The sequence below is a fragment of the Artibeus jamaicensis genome, unplaced genomic scaffold, assembly GCF_021234435.1.
Source record: "Artibeus jamaicensis isolate MK-2021 breed Jamaican fruit bat unplaced genomic scaffold, CSHL_Jam_final contig_3126, whole genome shotgun sequence".
In the NCBI taxonomy this organism is placed as follows: domain Eukaryota; kingdom Metazoa; phylum Chordata; class Mammalia; order Chiroptera; family Phyllostomidae; genus Artibeus; species Artibeus jamaicensis.
In genome coordinates this window covers 6,188,029-6,214,528 of record NW_026521723.1, presented here as the reverse complement: position 1 = coordinate 6,214,528, position 26,500 = coordinate 6,188,029, and the positions used below count along the sequence as shown (strand labels likewise).

The 26,500-nt window shown below is 37.1% G+C and overlaps 1 protein-coding gene across 2 annotated transcripts in view; it reads left to right on the top strand.

The window, feature by feature from the left end:
- The first annotated feature begins 1,638 nt into the window (after window positions 1-1,638).
- Window positions 1,639-26,500, top strand: part of IFT57 (intraflagellar transport 57) — a 68,080-nt gene continuing 43,218 nt past the window's right edge. For both annotated transcript variants that reach the window (XM_037148875.2, XM_037148874.2), the window contains exons 1-5: window positions 1,639-1,959; window positions 4,295-4,457; window positions 5,338-5,456; window positions 16,609-16,699; window positions 21,338-21,406. In XM_037148875.2, coding sequence (XP_037004770.1) covers window positions 1,748-1,959; window positions 4,295-4,457; window positions 5,338-5,456; window positions 16,609-16,699; window positions 21,338-21,406 — 654 coding nt within the window. In that variant the 5' untranslated portion in view covers window positions 1,639-1,747. The remainder of the gene's footprint in view (window positions 1,960-4,294; window positions 4,458-5,337; window positions 5,457-16,608; window positions 16,700-21,337; window positions 21,407-26,500) is intronic.

Here is a 26,500-nt window from a genome sequence, read left to right as displayed (position 1 = left end):
TTGTTGATTAACCAAGCAACCCAAAGTATGATTTTGAACTTTAATTTTTTTCTGTATGAAAAAGTTATACATCTATTTTTTTACTCACAAAGTTATACAGGCATACCACAATCTCTCTCTCACCCAAACATGTGGGGGATTGGGGTGGGAATGTGTGGAGAACACTGTTCTAAGGAGGCAAAGAAAAAGACCAATCTGGCGATGGGGTAGTCAAATCCAATTTTCTTACTCACTTTTATTAAAAGCAGCTGATTAATGACTTGTAGTGGGCAAACAATGTTATTTATTTAAAAAGCAATTCTCAATGGCCTTCCCCTTTGAGTTGTTTCTATACAAATAAGTTATTTTATGTATTATTTCCTTTCTTTGGTAAATAGAAGAGTATTTGCCTGTCTGGTTTTTCACTTTGATACCTTTATTAGTATCAAGTTAAGTCTAGACCGATAATGAAATGTGCTCATCTGCCCATTTCTCTCACAAAAAAACAAAAGATATTAGATAAACTTCAAACTTCAGCTATGTCAAAAAATGTGACTCTACTACATTGCCTAGTTGCAGATGTAAGAGATCAGAGATCCCTCAAAAATTACATTATAACTCAAAAATTACATTATAAATACAAACACATGTTCAACCTCTTACTGTAAGTTTTCTGCTCCCAAGAAACTTCCATGCAACTACCACTTACCTCATTTTTTTATGTAGCTGTTAGGTAAACCTCTTAAGGTTTACCTTAAGACTTCTTTAAGCACAGTAAATCTGTGTTTAGTTTGTTCCCTTCCTTGTATTTTCCATGTCAGTAGCTGCAGAGTATAGTAATAACACTGTCTTTAGCCCCATTTAGAGCAACTACACAGGCAAATAAATCCTTCCAAGATTACCACCTCTATTTTGATTTTAACAAGGGACCCCAAAACGTTATAATACATATAATGGCCTTGAAACAGATTAGGAGAAGGATGTGAGCCTGGAATTCTTATTTCTGAGGTAGAAGAGCTCCTTCCCAATGACTCCTTTTTGCTCATCCTCTACCATTCTTTCCCCCTCACACCTTTCCAACAAATAAGCCCTTTCGTAGCACTGAAGGAAAGTATAACACTTCTAGTCCTATAATAATACTGTTAAATCAAACACAGCATCCCCTAATTAGAGACCAAGTTTAAGGGGGGGGAGACCCTCCCTTTAAAATGTTCCCCTTTAAAAAAGGGGAAACTTCAGGATATCGACTGTCTTTACAACTGTGAAAACTTTCAAATTTGAGAAAAAAAGGTAAAAAGAAATCAATAGGCTAGAGTAGCCTTCAATACCGCTCGTCTACCTTCTTCCTTACTCTTGGAGGCTGCTACCAGCTGACTCAGAGTTCCCGCTTAGATGGCCTTAATATCCAGAGGACCCAACCCACCTGAAGCAAGCCAAAGACACCCCGCGCATCCTCCTCCGCCTTTAAGCGGCAGAGATGGGAGGGGCGGCCCTACGCGGAGCACCGGACGCCACACCCCAAGGGGCGGGGCTGCATCCCAGGAGGCAGGGGAAGGGGCGGGCACTATGACGTAATCAGGAAAGCCAGACCTGGTTGGAGGAAATTTAGAAGAGATTGGGACAGGAAGGAGGCGGAGTCCAGTTTCCCTGGTGACCGGTTGCCTGGCGGTCGCCTGGTAACCGGTCGCGGCAGTCCTGGCAGCTACCACGCAGGGCGCGTAAATCTGTGGGCTGGACCCCACGTTGGGCTCTTTCTGTTTGTCCCACGATGGCGGCCGCGGCGGCCGTGGTCACGCTGTCGGGTTTAGAGGATGGGGTGTCTCGGTCCCGTGGCGAAGGGGCTGGGGACGTGGTCGTGGAGCGTGGCCCCGGCGCGGCCTACCACATGTTCGTAGTGATGGAGGACCTGGTGGAGAAGCTGAAGTTGCTCCGCTATGAGGAGGAACTCCTGCGGAAGAACAACCTGAAGCCCCCGTCCAGGTGGGTGCAGTAGTCCTCGGAGCCTGGGGGCCGGCTGAGCCCTGGGAAGATGCCTTCCTCCTGCCTCTCCGGGAACGCCGAGGGAGGGTCCGTCTACCTATCCAGGAAAGGCTACTTGGCGACGGAGGGCTGCCCTGGAGCTCAGAGTTTTGTCTTGGTATTTTAGTAAAGAGAAGGAAGTTTTGAAACAGCAGAAAGCACTGGAAGACAGCTTCCTTGGTCTTTAAAGCACAAACGCACTTGCACAAATCACACACTTTTTTTCCCTTCTGATTATAAAAGTAATATAATAAATACCTGTTGTAGAGAACTCGGAAAAAAGACAAAAAATGTGTAGAAAAATACTAAAATCACCCATAACCTTATTCCCAAGGGCGAATGTCTTTATTGTTTTAGATCTATCTCTAGATTTTGTTTTCCTCTGCAAGAACCCGCTAGAGTTCCTGGGTATCTTGGACCTTGCCGAGCACTCTATATGAAGTTAGAAACTTGTTGACTAATGGCTATGGTTTAAAGGACCTTTGTCTTAGCAATAACAAACAGTACTCTTGAGAAATTGAGAGTGGAAAAGACAAATGAAATGACAACTGCTAGAATTGTCTCTATCATAGAACCTGAAGTTCTGCTCTTCTGGTGGGGAAAAGTTCATTTCCCAAAGCCAGTGCCTCTTTAGTTGTTTGATGTGTCATGTAAGAAGCAATCTAGGTTAAGACTCTAGTACTTTCTCTTAATGGTTATAGCTAAGGCTCAATTAGTTTCCCTCCACCATTTTGATCTTATTCCCTGTTCTCTTTCTGTAACTTGAATTATAAGATACGTAGGCTTTATGTAGCTTGTCCATATTATTAAGTCGGTACATAATAGAAGAAAAGTTAGAGGAAAAAGTAGTGTTGCTTGATCCATCATAGAAATTGTAGGATTGGGAGTTACTATTTAAATGAATTGATCAGAATAATATAAACAAACAACATTTTCTATGTCAAAGAATGCATTTTTCCCTAAGTATATTTTTCAAATTAAAAGAAAATGACCTAAGGGTTCTACTTATGTAGCTTCTGTACTATTTCCTCAGGAGTTTAGTGGAATACTTTGGATCATGGGTTTGGATGGAGGTCAGCATAACCTGGAAACTTATTAGAAATGCAGTCCATAGGCCCCTTCCCTGATCTACTGTATCAGAAATTCTATGGATGGGGCCTGGAAGTCTATGTTTTAACAAGACTTCCAAGTGATTCTTTTGCATGCTAAAGTTTGAGATACACTGCCATAGGTCTACAGAATGTGTCAGCATCCATTCCTCTGTCCTGGAGTTCTTAGTCATTAAGGAAAAGATTAGTTGTTACCAGCAGGTGCTTAAAGAGTTGTGAACATATACCTGCAAGGACTTCATGGCCTTTATTTTGTCCCAGCTTTCTGTTATCTTCCAGGACATTTATACTTATCCTGCAGGAAAAAACATGGGAAACATGAAGTAGAGTGCTGGTTTTTATTAAAAATAGCTATAAATATAATTATAAACAATAGCTACACATAAAAAAGCAAAATAAAGTCTTTAATCAAACTGAATAGAATGTTATATTACTAGCAAATTTTATTCCTAACAAGTTTAGGTAAAAATCATATTCATCCTCATAGGACTATTTTTAATAGGCTAGGGGATTTAGCAAAAGTCAACAAATGCAAATATTTGTTAGACTGGGGATGTGATTTTAGTAGTTCCCAATCCTGGCTATACCTTTGATCTATCTAGGAAGGTCTTGAAACATACTCATACTGGGGCTTCACTCCCAGAAGTTCTCATTTAATTCATGAGGGAAGAAATGTTTCGGCAGGTAGCAACAGTTCTATGAATATGCAGCCAAGATGAGAACAACTGTTTAACATAGCTGATAGACTATAAACAGTAAGTAAAGATACCAATGATTTTGTAAAAAAATATAAAAATGCATACTGAGTAATCATTAAGGTTTTTTCTTTAACTTCTGAGAGTCTCTTAAGTCCAAATTACCATTTTCAGAAAGTACTTTATTATTTCTGACACATAAATTATTTCGGTAAGAGTTTATCTGCTCAGTTTTTTAACATATCCTGCATTTTCCAGATGTAAAGTCTTTGATCTAATATTTCTTGTACAGTACTTATTGCCCTAATCCTGTTGATGAAAAACTTTTATGTGAGTGCTGTGGATTACTAGAAACTTCAAACAGTGAATTATCAATGTCTTTATTTTGAAGCTATTTTAGAAAAAAGTCTTTTGGCAGTTTTGGACTTAACTCTCAGTTACTATAGACTTTGCATTGTTTCACATTCCACCCTCCCCTCTTGTCTTGAACAGACACTATTTTGCACTGCCTACCAATCCTGGGGAACAGTTCTACATGTTTTGCACTCTTGCTGCTTGGTTGATTAACAAAGCAGGACGGCCCTTTGAGCAGCCTCAGGAATATGATGACCCTAATGCAACAATATCTAACATATTATCTGAGCTTCGATCATTTGTAAGTGTAAAGAACTCTCTTCTTTCTGCATGCTCTCAAATTGTGAATTTTAATATCGATAATTAAACAACAGAAGTGCTAGCCTTTTAGATGAATCCACTGTGAATAACTGTTTTTACATATGTACATACACATAGACACTTATACACATATATTCATATATATAAATATGTATATTTATATATAACTACAATTATATCTGGATTTATTTTAAGGTAAAATCTAAGAACGGTTGATATTTAACAATAATGACATTTATAAAAATGCTTTGTGTACACTATAGTCTAAAGTAATATTTTTCTTAATCTTGATATATTTCAGAGGTAAATTTGTGGATACTTAGTTTTCCTTCTTAAAAATGATATAAAAAAAACTACAAAGCTGAAACACTATGTTGAAAGAGAACTTTGTTTTAATACTTTCATGTCTGACTGTTCCTGGGTACTTTTCATTGTTTATTTTTCTGGAGATAGGCAGTAAGATTTTTTGACACACATATTATGTATGTTTGACAAGCGAATCACTCTGTCCTTCATATGGTTGTTTGAAAATATGATACCAAGCTAGTAGTTTTATTGGTTTTTACCCTAACAGTATCAGTGATTTGTTCTGCTGTCATGATGTGTTACTTCTTTTTAACTTGATACTTTTGACAACAAAATGTCTTTATTTTCCATTTTCTTTAGTTTTTTATGCATCAATGAGTTTAAAAAAACCCCTAGAGATAGACTTTTAAGAAGCAATGTAATTACTGTTATTTTAAATCATATTTGAAAAGTAGAGAAGTAATGAATTTATTCAGCAGTACTTTGCTTAAAATATTTTGACATTGGAATATAAATAACAAATAATAATACCGTGTTTATCTTTTGTATTTCAGGGGAGAACTGCAGATTTTCCTCCTTCAAAATTAAAGTCAGGTTGTGGAGAGCATGTATGCTATGTTCTTGACTGTTTAGCCGAAGAAGCATTAAAATATATTGGTTTCACTTGGAAAAGGTAAAATTTACCCAACAATAGTAGTTTTGTATGTGTAGCTTTTTCCTGTATGGGCACGGAGCTATTTAATTGAAGAGATAAGAAGTATTTCCTCTTGACTTTTCTAAACTGAAAATACCACAGGTGATTAGAAAAGTCAGTATGGACAAAATTAGAATATCTGCTGTCTTCAGAACCAGTTTTGATATTAATCATCTCTTTCTAGTTCAAATATATAATTACTAAAAGTTAAACTGTAATTGTTTTTCTTGTCAATTAGGAAATTTTTTTAAAGTCTCTGTATATGTATATGTATTTATATATACAAACATAATCTATACATGCAGATAACCGATAGCTGCAGATTTAAGGGAAAATGCAAATTAACATAGTACTTTAAATGGGATTTTTTTCCTTTGCTTAAAGTGATTGGGCAAGAAAAATCCTGAAGAAGCCAGCTGACACTCCCTTAGACATTGTTCGTTGCTTCCTTATCTGACCTCATAGTGCTGTGTTTATATTTCTATTTATCAAATGGTATTAAAGTAATTTGTTTACAGGTCTGGTTTTCTTGCTGAAAATTACGAAATCTTAATGTGTACTCTGTGGCTGTGAGCATAGTATATTGGTGTATTATAGATGCTCAATAAATGGATGAAGGAATAAAGTATGCAGAAACTATTCATTTAAATAGGTTATATAGGTTATAATTAGAAAATACAAATTTGGTCCTTTGAAGATTGAGATTATTGATAGGTTGGAGATTGTAGAAGGTTTCATTCAGGTAAAACATGAGTAACAGTGATTTTTGTTAGAACTAGCTTCAGGTAATTGTTTAGTGTGTATTCAGCTACATTCTCCCAGATACATTATAAACTCCCCATTAATAGGAACTTTTAAAAACTTACTTGACTTGGCATATCTGGTTGAACCTTCAGAAATTACTGCTATTCTCTTATTTTAAACTGAAAAATAGCAATGTTAATGCTTCAACCAAAACATTACCAATTGGTACAATATATAAAGAATGACTATGTGGTCCACATTATTTCTTTATTAGATTCCAAGAAGTTTTGTGTTGTGTGCTCCCTTTAGCACTTTTCGAAATTATGAACTCTATTGCCCAGTATATTCTAAAGCTAACAGAAGCTATTGGTTTCTCAACCACAGTTTAAGTTTGTACTTCCTTTGCTTTGGCACATCTTATTCTTGGCCCTGTTGTAATTTGGATAATGTATAAGGACTGTATAGTATACATATGGAAAAGAAAAGGGAGGGAAATATTGAAAATAGGCAGTAGAGAATATGTCAGCTAATATGTAAATTACATAGAATTTACATATTTATAGATGATTATTTTATATATCTAAATCTAACAAAATAAATCCTAGATTTATTTTAATGTAGATATTATCATGAGATATTATCTAACTTTAATTAATAAAAATATAGGAAATGTATCCTTTTTTTCCCGTTGCCATTTAGCCCCCTTGTACTCCCCTACCTCCCACGGTCACCACACTGTTGTCCACGTCCACGAGTCCTTTTCCTTTTTGCTTGATCCTTCTAACCCCTGATTTCTCTACCAGAGCTGTCATCCTGCTATCTATGAGTCAGTCTCTATTTTGCTTGTTAGTTCACTCTGTTCATTAGATGCCACATATGGGTGAAATTGTGTGGTATTTGCCTTTCTCTGATTGGCTTATTTCACTTAGCATAATGCTCTCCAGGTTTTTACAGCCGAGTAGTATTCTGTTGTGTAAATGTCCCATGGTTGTTTCAGCCACTCATCTATTGATGGACACTTCAGCAGCTACCAAATCGTGGCAATTGAAAATAGTGCTATAATGAACGTAGCAGTGCTTATGTTCTTTCGAATTAGTGTTTTGGGTTTGGGTAAAAAGGCAGATCCACTTTTCATTTTTTGAGGTATCTCCATGCTGTTTTCCACAGTGGTTGCGCCGATCTACATTCCCACCAACGGTGCAAAAGGGTTCCCCTTTCTCCACATCTTCACCAGCACTTGTTCATTTATTGAGCATAGCCATTCTGACAAGTGTGAGCTAAGATCTCACTGTGGTTTTAATTTGCACTTATTTCTCTGATGATTAATGACACTGAGCATCTTTATTATCTATTCTGCATTTATATGTCCTCTTTGGAGAAATGTCTATTCAGATTATTTGCCCATTTTTTAAGTGGGTTGTTCATTTTTTTGGTGTTGAGTTTTGTAAGTTCTTTATAAATTTTGGGCCCTGACTGGTGTGGCTCAGTGGATTGAGCATGGGATGCGAACCAAAGGGTCACCAGTCAGGGCACATGTCTGGGTTGTTGGCCAGGTCCCCAGGAGGGGGCACATGAGAGGCAACCACACATTGAAGTTTCTCTCCCTGTCTTTCTCCCTCCCTTCCCCTCTCTCTAAATAAATAAACAAACAAACAAACATATAAATAAATAAAATCTTTTAAACAAATTTTTGGATATTAACCTCTCTCTTATCATATGTATTGACAAGTGTGTTCTCCCATCTTGTGAGTTGTCTTTTTATTTTGTTTATGGTTTCCTTTGCTGTGCAAACCCTTTTTAGTTTGATGTGGTCCCATTTGTTTATTTTTTCTTTTGTTTCTCTTGCTTGGGGAGATATAGCTGATAAAATATTGCTATGTCTAAGATTTTACTGCCTATGTTTTCTTCTAGGATTTTTATGCTTTTGGGTCTAATATTTAAGTCTTTATTCCATTTTGAATTTATTCTTGTGTGTGGTGTAAGAAGGTGGTCTAGTTTCATTTGTCTGCATTCTGTATCTGTCCAATTTTCCCAACACCATTTATTGAGTAAACTGTCTTTAGCTCATTTTATGTGCTTGCTTCTCTATCAAATATTAATTGACTACAAAGGTGTGGGTTTATTTCTGGGCTCTATATTCTGTTCTGTTGATCTGCGTGTCTGTTTTTATGCCAATATCATGCTGATTTGATTACTGTCGCCTTATAGTATAGTTTGATATTGAATAGCGTGATTCCTCCAACTTTGCTCTTCTCAGGATACTGTTGCTATGCAGATCTGCTTATGGTTCCATATAAATTTTTCAAATATTTGTTCTAGTTCTGTGAAATACATCATTGGAATCTTGATAGGAGTTTTGCTGAATCTATAGATTGCTTTGGGTAGTACAGACATTTTAATGATGTTAGTTCTGCTTGTCCATGAGCACAGTATGTGCTTCCACTTATCTGTATCTTCTTCAATTTCTTTCTTCAGTGTCTTAGAATTTTCCAAGTACAGGTCTTTTCATCCTTGGTTAGATTTACTTCTAGGTATTTTATTCCTTTTGAAGCCATTGTGAATGGAATTGTTTTCTTAATTTCTCTTTCTGTTAGTTCATTATGGGCATGTAAAAATGCAACTGATTTCTGGCTATTAATTTTGTATCCTGCTACTTCGCTGAATTAATTTATGAGTTCTAGTAGTTTCTTGGTGGAATCCTTGGGATTCTCTATGTCATGAAATCTGCAAATAAAGACAGTTTTACTTCTTTCTTTCCAGTTTGGTTTATTTCTTCTTCTTGTTTGAATGCTATGGCTAAGATTTCCAGTATTATTTTGAATAGAGAGGTGAAAGTGGACATCGCTGTCTTGTTCCCAGTCTTAAAGATAATGTTTGTAGGTTTTGCCCATTGAGTGTGATGCTGGCAGTGGGTTTGTCACATATGGCCTTTATTATGTTTAGGTAGGTTCCCTCTGTTCCCACTTTGCTGAGAGTTTTTATCATAAATGGGTGCTAGATTTTATCAAATGCTTTTTCTATATCTATTGATATGATTGTGTGGTTTTTCTCCTTCATTTTGTTTATGTGGTGAATCACATTTATCGATTTGCAAATGTACCAGCCTTGCATTCCCAGAATAAATCACACTTGATCAACGTGTATGATCTTTTGATGTATTGCTATATTTGGTTTGCTAATATCTTGTTGAGGGTTTTAGCACATATGTTCATCAGGGATATTGGCCTATAATTCTCTATTTTTGTAGTGTCTGTCTATATTGGTTTTGGAATTAGGATAATGCTGGCCTCGTAAAATGAGCTTGGGAGCCTTCCCTCTTCTGAAATTTTTTGAGTAGTTTTAGAAGGAGAGGTGTTAGTTTTTCTCAGAAAGTTTGGTGAAATTCACCTGTGACGCCACTCAGTCCCAGGCTTTTGTTTGCTGGGAATTTTTTGATTAGTGCTTCCCTTTAACTAGGTATAATCTGCCTCATCAGATTCTCTGATTCTTCTTGATTTAGTTTTGTAAGATTATATGTTTCTAGGAATTTATCCATTTCTTTAGGTTGTCCAGTTTGTTGGCGTTTAGTTGTGCATATTATTTTTTTACAATCCTTTGTATTTCTTTGGTGTCAGTTGTTATTTCACCTCTTTAATTTCTGATTTTATTTATTCAGATCATCTCTCTTTTTCTTGATGTGTCTGGTTAAAGTATTGTCAATCTCGTTTATCTTTTCAGAGATCCAGCTCTTGGATTAATTGATCTTTTGTATCTTTTTTTTTTAAGTCTCTATTTTATTTATTTCTTCTCTGATCTTTGTTATTTTTTTCTTCAGCTCAGTTTTGGCTTTGTTTGTTCTTTTTCTAGTTCGTTCATGTGTAAAGTTGGGTTATTTATTTAAACTTTTTCTTGTTTTTTTGAGATAGGCCTGTAATGTTACGAATTTCCATCTTTGGATTGTTTTCCCGTGTCCCACCAATTTTGGATTGTTGTGTCCTCATTTTCATTTGTTTCACAGTATATTTTGATTTCTTCCTTGATTTCATTGTTGACTCATTCATTGTTTATAACATGTTATTTAAGTTCCATGTCTTTACGTGCTTTTCAGTGTTCTTGTGATCAATTTCTAGTTTCATAGCATTGTGATCAGAGAAAATGGTTAATATGATTTCAATCTTTTAAAATTTATTGTGACTTGTTTTGAGTCCTAACATGTGGTCTATCCTAGAAAAGATTCCATGTGTACTTGAAAACTATGTGTATTCTGCTGCTTTGGGGTAAAATGCTCTAAAGATGTCCATTAAATCCATTTGATCTAGTGTGTCATTTAAGGTCACTGTCTCCTGTCTAGAACATCTGTCTGTTGAAGTCAATGTGATATTAAAATCCCTGACTATTACTGTATTTATGTTACTCTCTCCTTTTGTGTCATTCAAGATTTGCTTCACATATTTAGGTGCCCCTGTGTTTGGTGCATGAATGTTTACCAGGGTTATATCCTCTTCTTGGATTCTTCCCGTTATCATTATGTAGTGTCCTTCTTTGTCTCTTCTTATAGCCTTGGTTTTAAAGTCTAGTTTGTTGGATATAAGTACTGCTACCCCAGCTTTTTTTCCTTTTCTATTTGCATAAAATAACTTTGTCCTTCCCTTTACTTTTAGTCTGTATGTATCTTTCAACCTGAGATGGGTCGTTTGGAGGCAGCATCTATACAGGTCTTATTTCCTTATCCATTCAACTACCCTCTGTCTTTTGATTGGAGCATTTAAAATATTTACATTTAAGGTATATATTTAAACTATTTTCTTCTTTTTTTCCTCTTTGTCTTCATCTTCATCTTAAAGCAAGCTTTTTAACATCTGTTTTGCAGTACTGAGTTAGAGTTAACAAACCCCTTTAGCTTTTCCTTGTCTGGGAAGCTCCATATTTCTCCTTCAATTTTATTTATTTATTTATTTATTTATTTATTTATTAAAAGATTTTATTTATTTATCTTTAGAGGGGAAGGGAAGGAGAGAGGGAGAGAAACATCAATGTATGGTTGCCTTTCGTGTGTCCCCTGCTGGGAACTGGCCTGCAGGGAACCTGCCTGCAACCCTGGCATGTGCCCTGACTGGGAATCGAACCACGATTGTCTGGTTCACAGGCCCGCGCTCAATCCACTGAGCTACACCAGCCAGGGCTCTCCTTCAATTTTAAATGGTAGCCTTACTGTGTAAAGTAGCCTTGTTTGTTGGTCTTCCCTTTTCATCACTTTGAATATTTCATGCTAGTCCCTTCTGATCTGAAATGTTTCTGTCGAGATATTGGGTGACAGTCTAATGCACAGGTGGCAGACACAAGGCCCGCAGGCCGAATCCAGCCCATCACCTTGTTTTATCTGGCCCTGCACCTTGTTTCTACCTGCAGCAGCATCGATCTCTCACTTAACTGTTAAGGAGCAGTTACATGTACACAGTCCTAAAGTTACATTCCACCCTTTGAAGGCGACCACAAGGCTGATGTGGCCCCGGGTGAAAATGAGTTGGACGCCCCTGGTCTAATTAGAGCTTCCTGCTTTTCTCTTGTGGCTTTTAGGATTCTCTCCTTGTCTTTAAACTTTGCCGTTTTAGTTGTGATGTTTCTTGGTGTGGGCCTCTTTGGATCCATCTTATTTGGAACCCTGTGTGCTTCCTGAACTTGTGTATCTTTTTACTTCACCAGACTAGGAATTTGGTCATTATCTTCAAATAGGTTCTCCATCCCTTGCTCACTGTCCTTGTGGTATTCCCATGATTTGGATGTTATTATGCTCCATGTTGTCCCAAATGTTTATTAAGCTCTCCTCATTTTTTAAAAATTCTTTGTTCTTTTTACTGCTGTGCCTGGGTGTTTTTTCTACCTTCTCTTCCAAATAGCTGATATAGTCCTCTGCTTTATCTAATTTACTGTTCCTTCCAGTCTATTATTTATTTTAGATATTTCATTCTTTATTTCTGACTGGTCCTTTTTTATGGTTTCTATGTCTTTTTTTTTCATGCTGTTGAGTATTCTTATAATCATTACTCTAAACTCTCTATCTGATACATGGGTTGCCTCCATTTCATTTAGTTCTTCTGTAGAATTCTCTTGTTCTTTCATCTGGGGCCTGTTTCTTTGTCTTCCCATTTTGGCTGCTTCTTTCTGTTTATTTCTATTAGGTAGATCTGCATGGACTCTGGTGCAGACCTAGCCAGATGCTGCCTGTGAGTGGCTGTGGGCAACCTCTTTGGAGCTATCAGTGATCCACAGCTTGTGGCTCCCTCTGCTGGGCCTGTTTTGTACTGAAAGAACCAGGCTGTGCACCAAGGCTTGCTTTTAGCAGTACCTGGATCAAGGGAGGGTCAGAGCTCCCAGAGATCTGCCTTAGCTGTTGTACTTAATCACTAAGCTATATTCAGCAGCTTGTGGAGTCACAAGGAGGTGCTATTGCTTTCCTTCAGGCTGATGCCACTTGGAGGGGATTGTTCTGCCTGAGAAAGAACCCATGTGGTATGGAGATCCTGGTGGCTCTTCCTTCAGTTCTCTCCCCAGAGTTGCCAACCCCAGACTCTCATACATCTCTAGTTCACTCTGCCCTCTCTCTGCCTGAGCCCAGGGTGAATGGCTACAAATGAAATTTTGTGCATTGGCCCTTTAAGAGGGCCAATGCTGCTCTAGCCATCTCAGCCTGGCATACAGAAACCCTGCTGCTTTTCACAGCCAGATGTCATCTAGGTTCCTTTCCCAGTTCTGGTGCAGTAGGACGGGGTCCCCACACTTCTTGGGGGGATCCCCAGGCCACTGCAGTAACCCCTCAGAACTTCAGCCATTGCCACTAGGAGCCCAGCCAGCCCTCTCACATCTCCCCCTCAGTCACGTTGCAGTGATATCGTTTCTTCTGTCTGTGGTTATAAGGCTTCTTTCCAGCTAATGTACAATTGGTTATTCAGGATGATTTCTCTACAGATTGGTTGTAATTCCAGTTGGGTCCTGAGAGGAATTCTGTGCAACTTCCACTTGATCCTCCATTAATTAATTTCTCTCGCTCTCTCTTTTCTACTCATCCTTATGCTACTAGTTAACTGTTTGCCTTTTAAAAGATTTTATTTATTTTTAGAGAGAGGGGAAGAGAGGGAGAAAAACAGCAATGTGTTGTTGCCTCTTGCACGCCCCCTACTGGGAACCTGGTGGGCAACCTAGGCATGTGGTCTGACTGGGAATCAAACCAGCAACCTTTTGGTTTGCAGGCCTGTGCCAATCCACTGAGCCACACCAGCCAGGGCTGAAAATTTATTCTTTAAAGAAATTGATTTGTTTGCATTAGTTTTTTCCTTAATATTAATGTTGATTTTTGTATTTTGTTAACTTGTCGCAGGTATGAGTGTTTTAAACAAGTTTCCAGAAATGAATTAACTACTTCTGGTATTTTTAATATGGGAAATACATGTTCTTAATTTTTTTAAATATATTTTATTGATTATACTATTACAGCTGTCCCATTTTCCCTCCTTTATTCCCCTCTACCCTGCACACACCCTCCCACCCACATTCCCCACCTTTAGTTTGTGTCTGTGGGTCATACATATAAGTTCTTTGGCTTTCACATTTCCTATACTGTTCTTAACCTCCTCCTGTCTGTGTTCTACCTATCATTTATGCTACTTATTCTCTGTACCTTTTCCCCCTCCCACTTTCCCACTGATAATCTTCCATGTGACCTCCATTTCTGTGATTCTGTTCCTGTTCTTGTTGTTTGCTTAGTTCATTTTTGTTTTTGTTTTAGGTTTGGTTGTTAATAACTGAGTTTGTTGTCATTTTACTGTTCATATTTTTTTATCTTCTTTTTGTTGGTTAAGTCCCTTTAACATTTTATATAATAAGGGCTTGGTGATGATGAACTCCTTTAACTTGACCTTATCTGGGAAACACTTTATCTGCCCTTCCATTCTAAATGAAAGCTTTGCTGGATAGAGTAATTTTGGATGCAGATCCTTGCCTTTCATGACTTCAAATACTTCTTTCCAGCCCCTTCTTGTGTGAAATGTTTTTTATCAGAAATCAGCTGATAGTCTTATGGGAACTCCTTTGTAGGTAATTTTTTCCTTTTCTCTTGCTGCTTTTAAGATTCTCCCCTGTTTAGTCTTGGGTAATGTAATTATGATGTGCCTTTGTGTGTACTTCCTTGTGTCTAACTTCTTTGGGACTCTCTGAGCTTCCTAGAAGTCTATTTTCTTTACCAGATTGGAGAAGTTTTCCTTTATTATTTTTTCAAATAAGTTTTCCATTCCTTCCTTGCTCTTCTTCTTCTCCTTCTGACACCCCTGTGATTCAGAAGTTGGGAAGTTTAAGGATGTCCTGGAGGTTCCTAAGCCTCTCCTCATATTTTCGAATTCTTGTTTCCTCATTCTGTTCTGGTTGAATGTTTCTTCCTTCTGGTCCAAACTATTGATTTGAGTCCTGGTTTCCTTCTCGTTACTGTTGGTTCCCTGTGCATTTTCTTTTGTTTCATTTAGCATAGCCTTCATTTTTCCCTCTGATTTACAACCATATTCAACCAATTGTCTAGCATCCTGATTGCCAGTGTTTTGAACTGTGCATCTAATAGGTTGGCTATCTCTTCATTGCTTAGTTGTGTTTTTTCTGGAGCTTTGATCTGTTCTTCATTTGGGCCTTATTTATTTATTTTTTTTGGTCTCAGTGGGCCTGTTATATAATAAGGGGTGGAGCCTTAGGCATTTACCAGGGTGGGGCAACCCAAGTCACTGTGTGGTGATGCTGTATGTAGGGGAGAGGTCCGAGAGGGAACAGTGCCGCCTCCTCCACTCTCTGCCAGTTTCCAGTCACTTCCTCCACTACCCACAAGCAAATTGGGCCCTTCTGGTGCTGATTCCTGGGTGGGTAGGTTTGTGTACATTCTAGGACCCTGTGGGTCTAGGTCTCTCCAGTGTGAGGCTGGGAGTTTCTCCCTCCTCCTCAACTCCCACAGGTGTTTTCATTCAGGGTCCTTGAGACTTTATTTTCCCACACTGTAACCCTAAGTTGCTTGGTCTGTCTCACTCCCCAGTTGTTCCTCTCAGTTTATCTTTATCTGCACACGAATGTGGGTCCACCCTGTCTGGCCGCCTGTCTCCGCCCCCCTACCCGTCTGGTTGAATGTGTCTTCTTTAACTCCTTGGGTGTTGGACTTTTCCATACAGTTCAATTTTCTGTCAGTTCTGGTAGTTTTTGTTTTTAAATTGGTCATTGCCCTTCTTTTAGTTGTGCGAGGAAGTACAGTGTGTCTACCTACGCCATCATTTTGGTCAGAAGTCCACATGTTCTTAATTTTGATGGAGAAGTGATTGTTCTATATTTAGTGTTAGGACCTCTGATTAGATTTTGGTAATTAGAATAAAGCCAGAGCTCTTCTTAGTACTTCTACAGAAATAAATTTTGGATTGATCAAAGATATCAGTATGAAAAATGAGACTGTAGTAGTACTAAAAAACCAAAGGGGTGTGGGATATGTTGTATGATGTTAAAATTACGATTGATGTGTGAAAATGTTGTAAAATCAATGTCATAAAAATTGTAACAGTCCTGCATAGCCAAGATTATAAGTAATAAACTTGGAAATTATTTTTAACACAAGTTAGGCCAATTAATTTTCTTAATATACAGGAGGCCAAAGAACATAAATAGTCATTTTTCTGAAAAAGAAACACAGATAATCGATTAAAACAAGAAAAGGTATTCAACCAATTCCATATGAAGGAAATACAATTAAAACAAGAATGAGAAATTTTTACTTAAATGATTGACAAAGATTAAAGTTTGGGTAATATTGGTGAATATGTAGAAACGGAGTCAGTGTTGTTGGAAGTGTAACATAATAGAAGTTGGTTTTGGCGATATCTAGCAAAACAATAAAATGTACAAAGGTCTTGAACCAGCTATTTTAATGGTATACATAATGATAAATATTCAATGATGACCTCTGCAATATGGTCTAGTAAAAAAACTAGAAATAACCTCAATGTTCAGCCATAGGTTACTAGTTAAGTAATATCATGGAATTGCTGTTAAATGTAATGCATGCAGGTGATAGAGAGGGGAGAGATATATGTACAGGTACTTAATTGTGGTATATTAGTAAGTGAAGAAACTATATAGGGTAACAATATGCATGATAGTAGCCTGTTTATGTAAATTTATTCTTTAAATTTGGAGGTGAACATTTTTGCTTCTTTATACAGAAAGTTTTGAGAATACACGAAATATTTAACAGTGATTGTGGAAGAGGGGTAGAATAAGACAATGTCTGTTGTAGAGGAGATCCTTAATATTCACATCATATATACTTTTTGTCCTACTAAAATGTTTTGTTTTGTTTTCAACTCTCATCTCATATTAAGCTTCATTCTCTTAGACCAACATATCCAGTGGAAGAATTAGAAGAAGAAACTGTTCCAGAAGATGATGCAGAATTAATGTTAAATAAAGTGGATGAAGAATTTGTGGTATGAGTGTTACTGAATTTTTGTTCATTTTCACCTGTGGATTTTTTCCTTCTTTTAATTCTCCTAGCTTTCCATTTTCTGGAATATAATTTATTACATTATTCTAGAGATAAAAAGTTTTTAGAGTACCATGTTCAGTTTAAACCTTCAGTTAAGTTAATGCTCATGTTCTATAATGATTGAAGTTGGGATTTCAGCGGAGGTTCTTAATTTGTAGACAGGAGGTAGTAGACTACTACTTATATGAGTAAACATTTTATTAACTATTCATGACCTTAAATAGTCATAAATAATAAACAATTTAAAACAGAATAATAGAATTTAGGATTAATACATTCTGCTTCATAAGAATACCGTTCATTTCTCAGGAACTACATTATGCTTTCAAATTGAGCATAAATACTAATTTTAAAACTTAAAAATTTTAAATGCAGGAACTTTAAAAATATTTGTAAAACATTAGTATTATTTAAATTGTTTGGCAGCATGTGAGCTTTTTCTCATTCTTAACATTCTGTCAGTAGTGTAACTCTAAATGATCAAGTCTCAACAACAGATTAGACTAGTAAAACGGCAGAAACAGAGAGCTCTTTCTCAGAACCAGAGATGGATTAAACCGGTGTTTTAGGAAGTATAGCTGTGATCTGCAATCAAAATGGCAGTGTATTTTACTCTCATAAGTCAGTTAAATTTTCTAAGTGATTTTAAAATTAATGTAGAATAAGTATATTCTATATTTCAGCTTAAAGTAATTTATTAAGCTACTATATGATAAAAAGACATTAGTCACTGCATTGTTTTATAGCAAGTGCTAAAAATAACCATTAAAGAACTTAGGCTAGCCCTGGCTGGTGTAGCTCAGTGGATTGAGCACAGGCCTGGGTTGTGCTCAATCGAACCCAAAAGATCGCGGTTCAATTCCCATTCAGGGCACATGCCTGGGTTGCAGGCCAGCTCCCAGCAGGGGCCAGTTCCCAGCAGGGGATGCACGAGAAGCAACCATACATTGATATTTCTCTCCCTCTCTCCTTACCTTCCCTTCTAAAGATTAAAAAAAAAAAGAACTTAGACTATATTCAAGTAGTAGGATATGGCATGTCCATGAAAAATTGTTTTTTTAAAGTTGTTTGTAAGAAGTGCACAGTTACATTTATAAGTTATAAGGATGTAGTGTACAACATAAGGAATATAGTGAATAATATCATAAATATATATGGTGACAGATGATGATTCCTAGACTAACTATGGTGATCACTTCCTAAGGTATATAAATGTTGAATCACTATGTCATTCATCTGAAACTAATATAATATTGTTTGTCAATTATCATTAAAAATGCGTTTTAAAAAACCTACTTTGCCCCCTACAACAAATGTATACCACTGAGTACATATTATTAAATTACTAGGTTTTAAAGTCATGGGAAATGAAATACTTATTCATAGTATGACTGTACCACAAACCAAATATACATTTTTCTAATAAATAAATACTATTTAAGGGAAAAAATTGTTTACAGAAAAATGTGACATGGGCATGGTCACATACTATCTGAATAACTCAGGTATGTGCAAAAAAAGACAAATGTTAATATGTTAACTGTTAACTATAGCTATACATTAGCTATATATAGGTAGCAAGATTACGAATAATTTTTTCTGTGCTTTGTATTTTTAAAATATTTAACATGTTTTACTGAAGGAAAAACACCATTGTGAAAATAATCAATTTGAAAGATTTTTTTTTGACAGAATGTATTTTAAAAATTAAGGTAAAAATATATTCATTCATTCTGCCCATGTTTGTTGAACACCTGTTATGTAGCAGACAGTGGGTAAGACCCTGGTGGTACAGCATCTCTGAGGCAGAAAGGAACTTAGCCTGACCCAGGAACTGGGGAGGAACCCTCGTGGCCAGACGTCCTGGGTGAGGGGGAAGGTGGCTTAAGACGAACTGGGAAGACAGGCCAGGTACTTAGCATTTGGGGCATTTTAGGAGGTTAGACATTATTCTTCGTGTATTAGATCTTTCCTTTCAGGCTCAGAAACTTTTAAGATCTCACATTTTCCCAGGTGTTCACTTCATTTTTTTACTCAGGTATATTTCTCCTCTTGTCTTTATAATAGCTGTTTATTAGTTACTAGTTTATTGACAGATACCTGGTCCCAGTGCATCAACATTTAGCTTTAAAGAGATAGAACTTGAAACGGCCAGTTCAGAAAAAAAGTATAAAAACATACTAGTCAGAAAAATGACCCTATAAGGGCAGAAACAATTTTGTGCTTTTTTTTTCATTTCCAGTTTATTGCTCAGGGCATGGTGCACAGTAGGTGTTTATTAAATATTTGGCCACAAAATCATCTGTCAGCATATTGCTGTATAACTTTGAGAAATTGTAGCTAATTTTTTTCTGAGAACACTTTAAAGTTTAAAGCAGCATTATGAGGCATGTAAATTAGAGAAATAAACTAGAAAGCAGCCTCATCACACATTTCTTCCCAACCATGAGGTAAACACCGTCTATTGCCATAACACCAAACTCAAAGGCCTTCCTCAAAGGTTTGCCTCTGAAGCTATTAGTTCCCTTAGTCATGTCTCTGGAAGGTTTTTTCACTCCGTTCTTTTCTTATTGTCATTATACTCTAAAGGATCCTCTTACCTGTCCCATTGCTCAGGGTAAGGAGAACTGGATCAATGCTAAAAAGCATTTGGATGATTAGATATTACTTCATTTTGTTACCACAGTTTGTGGAGTGGCTCAAGGGTGGATGATAAAGATAATTTCTGACAAAGTTCTACTATAATCATCTAGAAACTAAAACCTTCAGTTTTAGACTGGCCAAATCGTGATAGGATACAATAATAACTGTAAAAAAAGGCAAGTATTGGTCCTGACAGAATATTCTCATCCACTGTATTTAATCGTGTCCTTAGTAATTGGCAGTAACAGAATTATGAGTGTGCATATAAGGCAAAGAAATGATAGGAAATTGTTGAGTGCCTTCTAAATTACTGAGGTTAGAATTCTCATTTTATTTTAAAGCTTTTTTCTCTAAGTCTGTTTATATTCAAATTCCTTTTGAATGCTCTCTTAATGATGTTTAGTAACTTAAATTCTTATCCTAGTACCTACTATGAAAGCTTTTTACCTATTAATGTTCAATCCAGTACAATTCAACAAGTATTTATTGATCACATGTGTAAACAAGTACTCAATAGGTTATTGCAAAAGCATTATAAACTCGTCTCTTCTCCCATGAGCATTTTCAGTCATTGGCATTTCAGTCATTTACTCTCCTTGTTAAGCAGACTGTCATTAGTGCAAACACAGAATAGACCGAGCCACTTTTCAAAGATGTGTGTCTGCATATAGGCATAGGATTTAAGATGTAAACAGATCAGTTTTGTCTGCGTCTCTATGCCCCACTGCCCTCTCCCTAAAAAAGTAAACATCACTCGAGCATGTGGAAGAAAACTGCATTCATATTGTTTTATACTTTACTAAAATCTCTCTAGGCCCAAGTATTAGCATAGTTCTCACATCTTGCTTTAGTGGCTCCACCCCCAGAGATTCTGAGTAGACCTAGGATGGAGCCATAGACTTGGCCTTCTTACAGGCTTCCATGTCGTGCTGATGCTGCTCGTCTCAGAACGGCCTTTGGAGAACCACTATCTTAGGTACTTTCAAGTTCTTGAAAACGAGCGTTATCTTTGAAATCTGATGCTTTTGTTTAGCTCTACATGTAGAATTGTCCACCAAACAACACCCACCACTATTTTTCTTTACGAGAATTGAGGACCAAGCCTTGTTGGCTTTATTGCCATATCCCTAAGCTTCCAATATTCTTGTTGAATTTATTTCACCCAGTATGTCACTTGTCACCACAAAAACACTTGAAGGGAAGGGGGAGCTAATGTTTCGTCCTACATGCTTATAGAACCTGCTCAGACTCCATATTTACTTTCTGTTGAGAAAAGGATTACCCTTCCAAGGGTCACTTCTGACCCTGCCCTCTACCGCAGTTGGTCCAGGGTTCAGGACCAACTTGGAATCCATCTGAACTACTTTTTTAGGTAGTTAATACCTAAGATACAAAGTTAATGTCTTAAATCTATATATTTCATATCTTTAAATAGATTTAGGAACCATTGACCAGGCACTACTGGTGACTTAACTTATTAACTGATTAAATGTCAACATATAAGATGAAATATCAAAAATACTCATTAATGTGATTGGTCTCTAGAATATTCTGTCTGTCAGCCTCTCATTTCTGTTTACCTTAGTCATGTTATTCAAAATTTCTGTTAACTTTCTCCACTATTTTAGATATGCTACTTGGGGCTGTTTCTTGTTTTTATGTTTATCTGTAGATCTACAGTAATTGCATCTCCCTCCTTTGCTTCCCCCACCACCTTGTTTCAGTGACTGCTAAAAAAAGGCCTGTTTTAAATGGCACCATCAAAACCTCAAAAAACAGATGAGCTGCTAATAAGTTTACATGCATTACTAGGCTTTCAAATACCCTTTCCTGCATTAGTCTTTATATAGAACTGGTATATGTGAAAGTTGTAAATACATTTTTTTAAATGGTACCTTTCTATAATTTTTAACTTTTAAAACTCTTATTTTCTAAGGAAGAAGAGACAGACAATGAAGAAAATTTTATTGATCTTAATGTTCTAAAAGCCCAGACCTATCGCTTGGTAAGTGGCATGGTACATACCCAGGACCAACAAGCAGTCGGTGCCCTTTTTCTGCTGGAAATTGAAACAAGTAGAAGCAATTGTTGGCCATTGCTTAGTGTGTCATTTGAAAAGTTGATTTCAAAATTGCTTTCCTAGATATAAACTGAAATAGTAAATATAAAAATTCAAAGCCCTGGCTGGTGTAGCTCCGTGGGTTGAGCGCGGGCCTGCGAACCACATGATCGCGGTTCGATTCCCAGTCAGGGCACATGCCTGGGTTGCAGGCCGGTTCCCTACAGGCCAGTTCCCAGCAGGGGAAGCACAAAAGGCAACCATACATTGATGTTTCTCTCCCTCTCTCCTTCCCCTCTTCCCCTCTAAAGATAAATAAATAAAATCTTTAAAAAAAAAAATTCAAAGGTGCAAGTAGAGCAGTCAGCCTCCTGTCTGTACCATGGAAAATTAGCACAGTGCTTCTCTGTAAACTGAAAATAATTGATTTGCCTTATGTCAGGAGTATTAAACTCATTTTCACTGGGGACCACATCAGCCTCGTGGTCATTTTAGGACTGTATAAATGCAACTACTCCTTAACTAGGGGCAAGGAACTCCACATTCAGCCCTTTGAAGGTAGCCGCAAAGCTGATGTAGCCCCCCAGTAAAAGTGAGTTTGACACCCCTGCCTTATGTCATTTTTTATTTTGGAAACACGTACAAGGTCTGTCCAGAAAAGGTCCAGCCATTGTCAATATAACAAAAACAGTTTGTGCAGCATTGATATAACCTGGCAGCCAAAGAGAGTGGACTAGAATGTGCATGCGTAACAATGACAACTTCACTGTACTAGTCACTGGGGCTGGTAGACGCCATCGAGTGAGCATGTGTACTGTGTGGCCATGGCATTCAAAATGACCAAGTGAGTAGAGCATGAATCTGCACCAGATTTTGCATTAAGCTCGAACATTACTCCACAGAAACTATTCAGATGATTCAGAAGGCTTTCAAGGATGATGCAATGAGTACAGTACAAATAAAAATGGCACAAACACTTTAAAAAGGGTCAAAACTCTGTTGAAAGTGACTGATGTTCTGGAAGGCCTGCAACAAACAGAACACCCAAGAATGTTGAACATGTGTGGGCTGCAATCAACAAAGATTGGCGACTGACTGCGAGAACTTGAAGCTGACCTGGGGATTCCAAAAACTACTGTTTCCAAGATTTTGACACAGGACCATGGCCTGAAATATGTCATAGCAAAATTTGTCCCATGCCTTCTGCTACCAGAACAGAAGGAACATCATGCAGTTGCTAATGACTTGATTCAAACCATTACCAATGAACCAGGTTTCCTCAAGAAGGTCATAACCAGAGAGGAATTGTGGATCTACAGCTGTGATCCGGAAACGAAGGTCCAGTCGTCCAAATGGAAGTCACCTGGTTGTCCACACCCAAAGCAGGCTCAGTGAACTTGCAACAAGATCAAGATCACATTAACTGTGTTTTTTTATTAGGAATGTGTTGTCATCACAAGTACGCCCCTCTTGGCCAGACAATAAGTAGTACGACCTCAGTGTTCTTCGTCAGTTGAGAGATGCAATACAACAAAAATGACCACAGCTACGGGCAACTAGTGATTGGCAGGTTTATGGTGACAATGCACCTGTTCATGCATCACGTCTCATACAGAGTTTTTTGGCAAAACATTAAATCACCCAGGTGACTCAGCCCCACTATAGCTCAGATTTGGTGCCCTGTGACTTCTGGCTTTTCCCAAAACTAATCACCTTTGAAAGGGAAGATATTTCAGGACTTTGATGAAATTCAGGCAAACACAACAGGGCAGCTGATGGTGATTCCAACAAAGGATTTCGCGGGGTGTTTTGAACAGTGGAAGAGACCCTGGGAGAACTGTGTGAGATTCCAAGGTACCTACTTTGAAGGGGACTGAGGTGTCATTGTCCTATATACAGTGTTTCTTGTATCGTGGGTCTTCAGTAAATGTCTCTATCTTTCATACTACATGGCTAGATACTTTCTGGACAGACACCAGTGTATTATTTGATTTCAATTTATTTTTCTTAATAATGGGCCTGTGCTGAAATATTCAGGGGTGTTGATCATGGGATAATGGCAATTAAATGGTAATTAAATTAAGTGATAATACTTTGAAATAAATGGATTATATTAAGATTGGTATGTGGATAGGCAGTCAGGCATTGCTGTAAGTCAGTTTTTGCTCTGTTTCAATTAAGAAATACAGTATTTTGCCATGTAATGTGCTTCCCATGTATAATATACACCCACGTTTTTGGCCCAAACTTAGGGAAAAAAATCTTTCTTTTAATTTTCTAATTCAATTTTTATTTATGTATATTTAGATACTTGGTTTTTGTATTATAAAGAAATTTTATAACTTGTATTATAAAAGAATTTTAAAGGAGTTATACGTTTAATGCGTAAGCATAAATAAAAGAATTAAGAACATTTATATACTACCCATGTGTAGTGTGCACCCTTATTTTTCTTTCACTCAAAAGTTTGGGCAAAAAAATATGCATTATACACAGCAAAATACACTAAATCTAGTCTATAAAAGAGAACCCACTGAATGAGATATTTTACAAGTTAATATGGGATTTTTGTATTTTTTTATATATGTGATATTTCAATAAGGTGATACCTATTGCATGCTCAAAAAAGTACATGCAGAAAATATTTTGGGGGGGGGTTTGGTCTAAACTTTTCAAATAAATTTGAATCTAGTTTTGGGTTCATATCATAAAGACTTTCTTGGTGACCCCACCCATCATTTCCTACTTTAGTATTTTTAGCCAGCATTAGTTATTATAAATGATATGTGTGTTTTTTTCTGCCCACGTGAGATACAGCATAACAATGATACAGCTAACTTGCCTGAATCTGTGAGTTGACTCTAATACTTCTAATACTCACTAGGTGTCTGACCTTGCACAGGTTTCCATGCTTCTTGTGCTTATCTTTCTCATCTGTAAAATGAGGATTAAAATATTACCTTTTCTCACAGGGTTTTTACGGATTAAAAGAGTTACTATGTGTATAGTGTTTAGAACAATATCCAGCATCTAGAAAGTCCTGAATAAGTATTGGCAGAAACCAAAACTATATCTCCCCCCAAATTCCCCTCTCTGATAACAAGGATAACTATCATTTTTATTGTCTCTATAGTGTAACACAGAAGATACTGAATAAATAATTCTTAAATGAATGAATTTTTTTATTGCTCAGTTGAAAATTTTATCAGAATACTATGTTAACATTTACATCTAAACAAACTACATCTAAACTACTTAGCTTTTCTTTCCTGTCCATTTGCTTAGAATATATTTACATTTAAGGTTATTATTGATAGGTACTTATTCATTGTCATTTTTTCCTTTTGTACCTGTGTTCCTCCCCCTCTCTTTTTCTTCATCATCTTGAAGCAGTCCCTTTAGCATGTCTTCCAAAGCTGATTTGGTGGAGTTGTACTCAAGTAGCCTGGTTTTTTTGCCTGGGAAGCTACTTATTTCCCCTCCAGTTTAATTGAGAGCCTTGCTGGGTAAAGTAGCCTTGGTTGCAGGCCTTTACTTTTCATTACTTGGCATATTTCATGACATTCCCTTCTGGCTTTTACTGTTTCTGTTGAGAAATCAGCTGATAGCCTTAGCAGAGCTCTTTTATATGTTACTAGCTGTTTGTTTCTTTCTGCCTTTAAGATTCTCTCTTTGTCTTTAAGTTTTACCATTTTAATCATGATGTGCCTTAGAATGGGCCTCTTTGGGTTCATCTTGATTGGGATCTTCTGTGCTTCTTGGACTTGCATGACCTTTTCCCTCACCAAGTTAGGGAAGTTTTTGGCTGTTTTTCACTGGATCTTATCCAAAAGACCTAGAAGTGATAGCCCTTACTTTTTCAGATTTTCTATCCCTTCCTCCTTTTCTTCTCCCTCTGTTGTTCCTATGATGTGGATATGATTATGTTTCATGTTGTCCTGCAGCTCCCTTAAACTATCTTTGTTTGTTTTTGTCTTTGTTCGTTTTATTGCCCTGCCTATGCGTTTTATTTCTACCTTGTCCTCCAACTTGCTGATTTAATCCTTTGCTTCCTCTAGCATGCTTTTAATTCCTTCTAGTATATTCTTCAGTTCAGATATTGTATTCTGTATTTCCTTCTGGTTCTTATTCATAGTTTCTATGTCCTTTTCCATGCTGATATAGTTTCCACTAAGTTCCTTTTAGTTTCCATAGAGTTCCTTATAGTTCTCCCTGAGTTTCTTGAGCATCCTTATAACCATTATGTTGAACTCTATGCCTGATAGATTGCTTACCTCAATTTTATTGAGCACTCTTTTGGGGTATTCCTCCTGTTCTTTCAATTGGGGGTGGTTTCTTTGTCTCCCTATTTTAGGTGACATTTTGTGTCTGCATATTGGATTGATCTGTTTTGACTCCCTGTCTTCGTGGTTGGCCTTCTGTGGTAGGAGACCTGTGGCACTCAGTGATACAGTCTCCTTGATCTTCTGAGTTGGATGCTCTTGGGATGCCCTTTGTGCCATTTATGTAGGCTCTCTTGTGGTAATTGGGTTTTGGTTTCTGTTCCATCATTCCTTGGTGGGCTCTTCCCTATGGCTGCCTGACTGAGAGTCACACCACCCACAATCTATACTGTTGTAGAGGTGCAGATGGTACAGAACATCCTCTCTACTCCTTGGCTTCAAAATTTATATCAGCTGGGATGCTGTTGATTGTTCAGGTCACTTTTTGGAAGATAGCCAAAAATTTGTGCTGAGGGCACAAGCAAGTGGGCTCAGCTTCCACCTACTTGTCTGCTATCTTCTGAATCATTTAAAGTACTTTAAAACTCATACTTTGCTGACCTTGTAGGTTAATTAGATAGATGTTGTCTCCATTTCACAGGTACAAAAACTGAAATTTATAACCTTAGGACAGTTATTAATCTTTTAAAAAGCTAACAAATTATAGAAGCTAAATTTGAACTCAATTTCTTCAGACTCTCAAGTCTGTTGATTTTTTTCCTCTTTACACCAAAACAAGAGTTCAACAGGGTAAGTATGGTTTGATTCCTGACTTAAG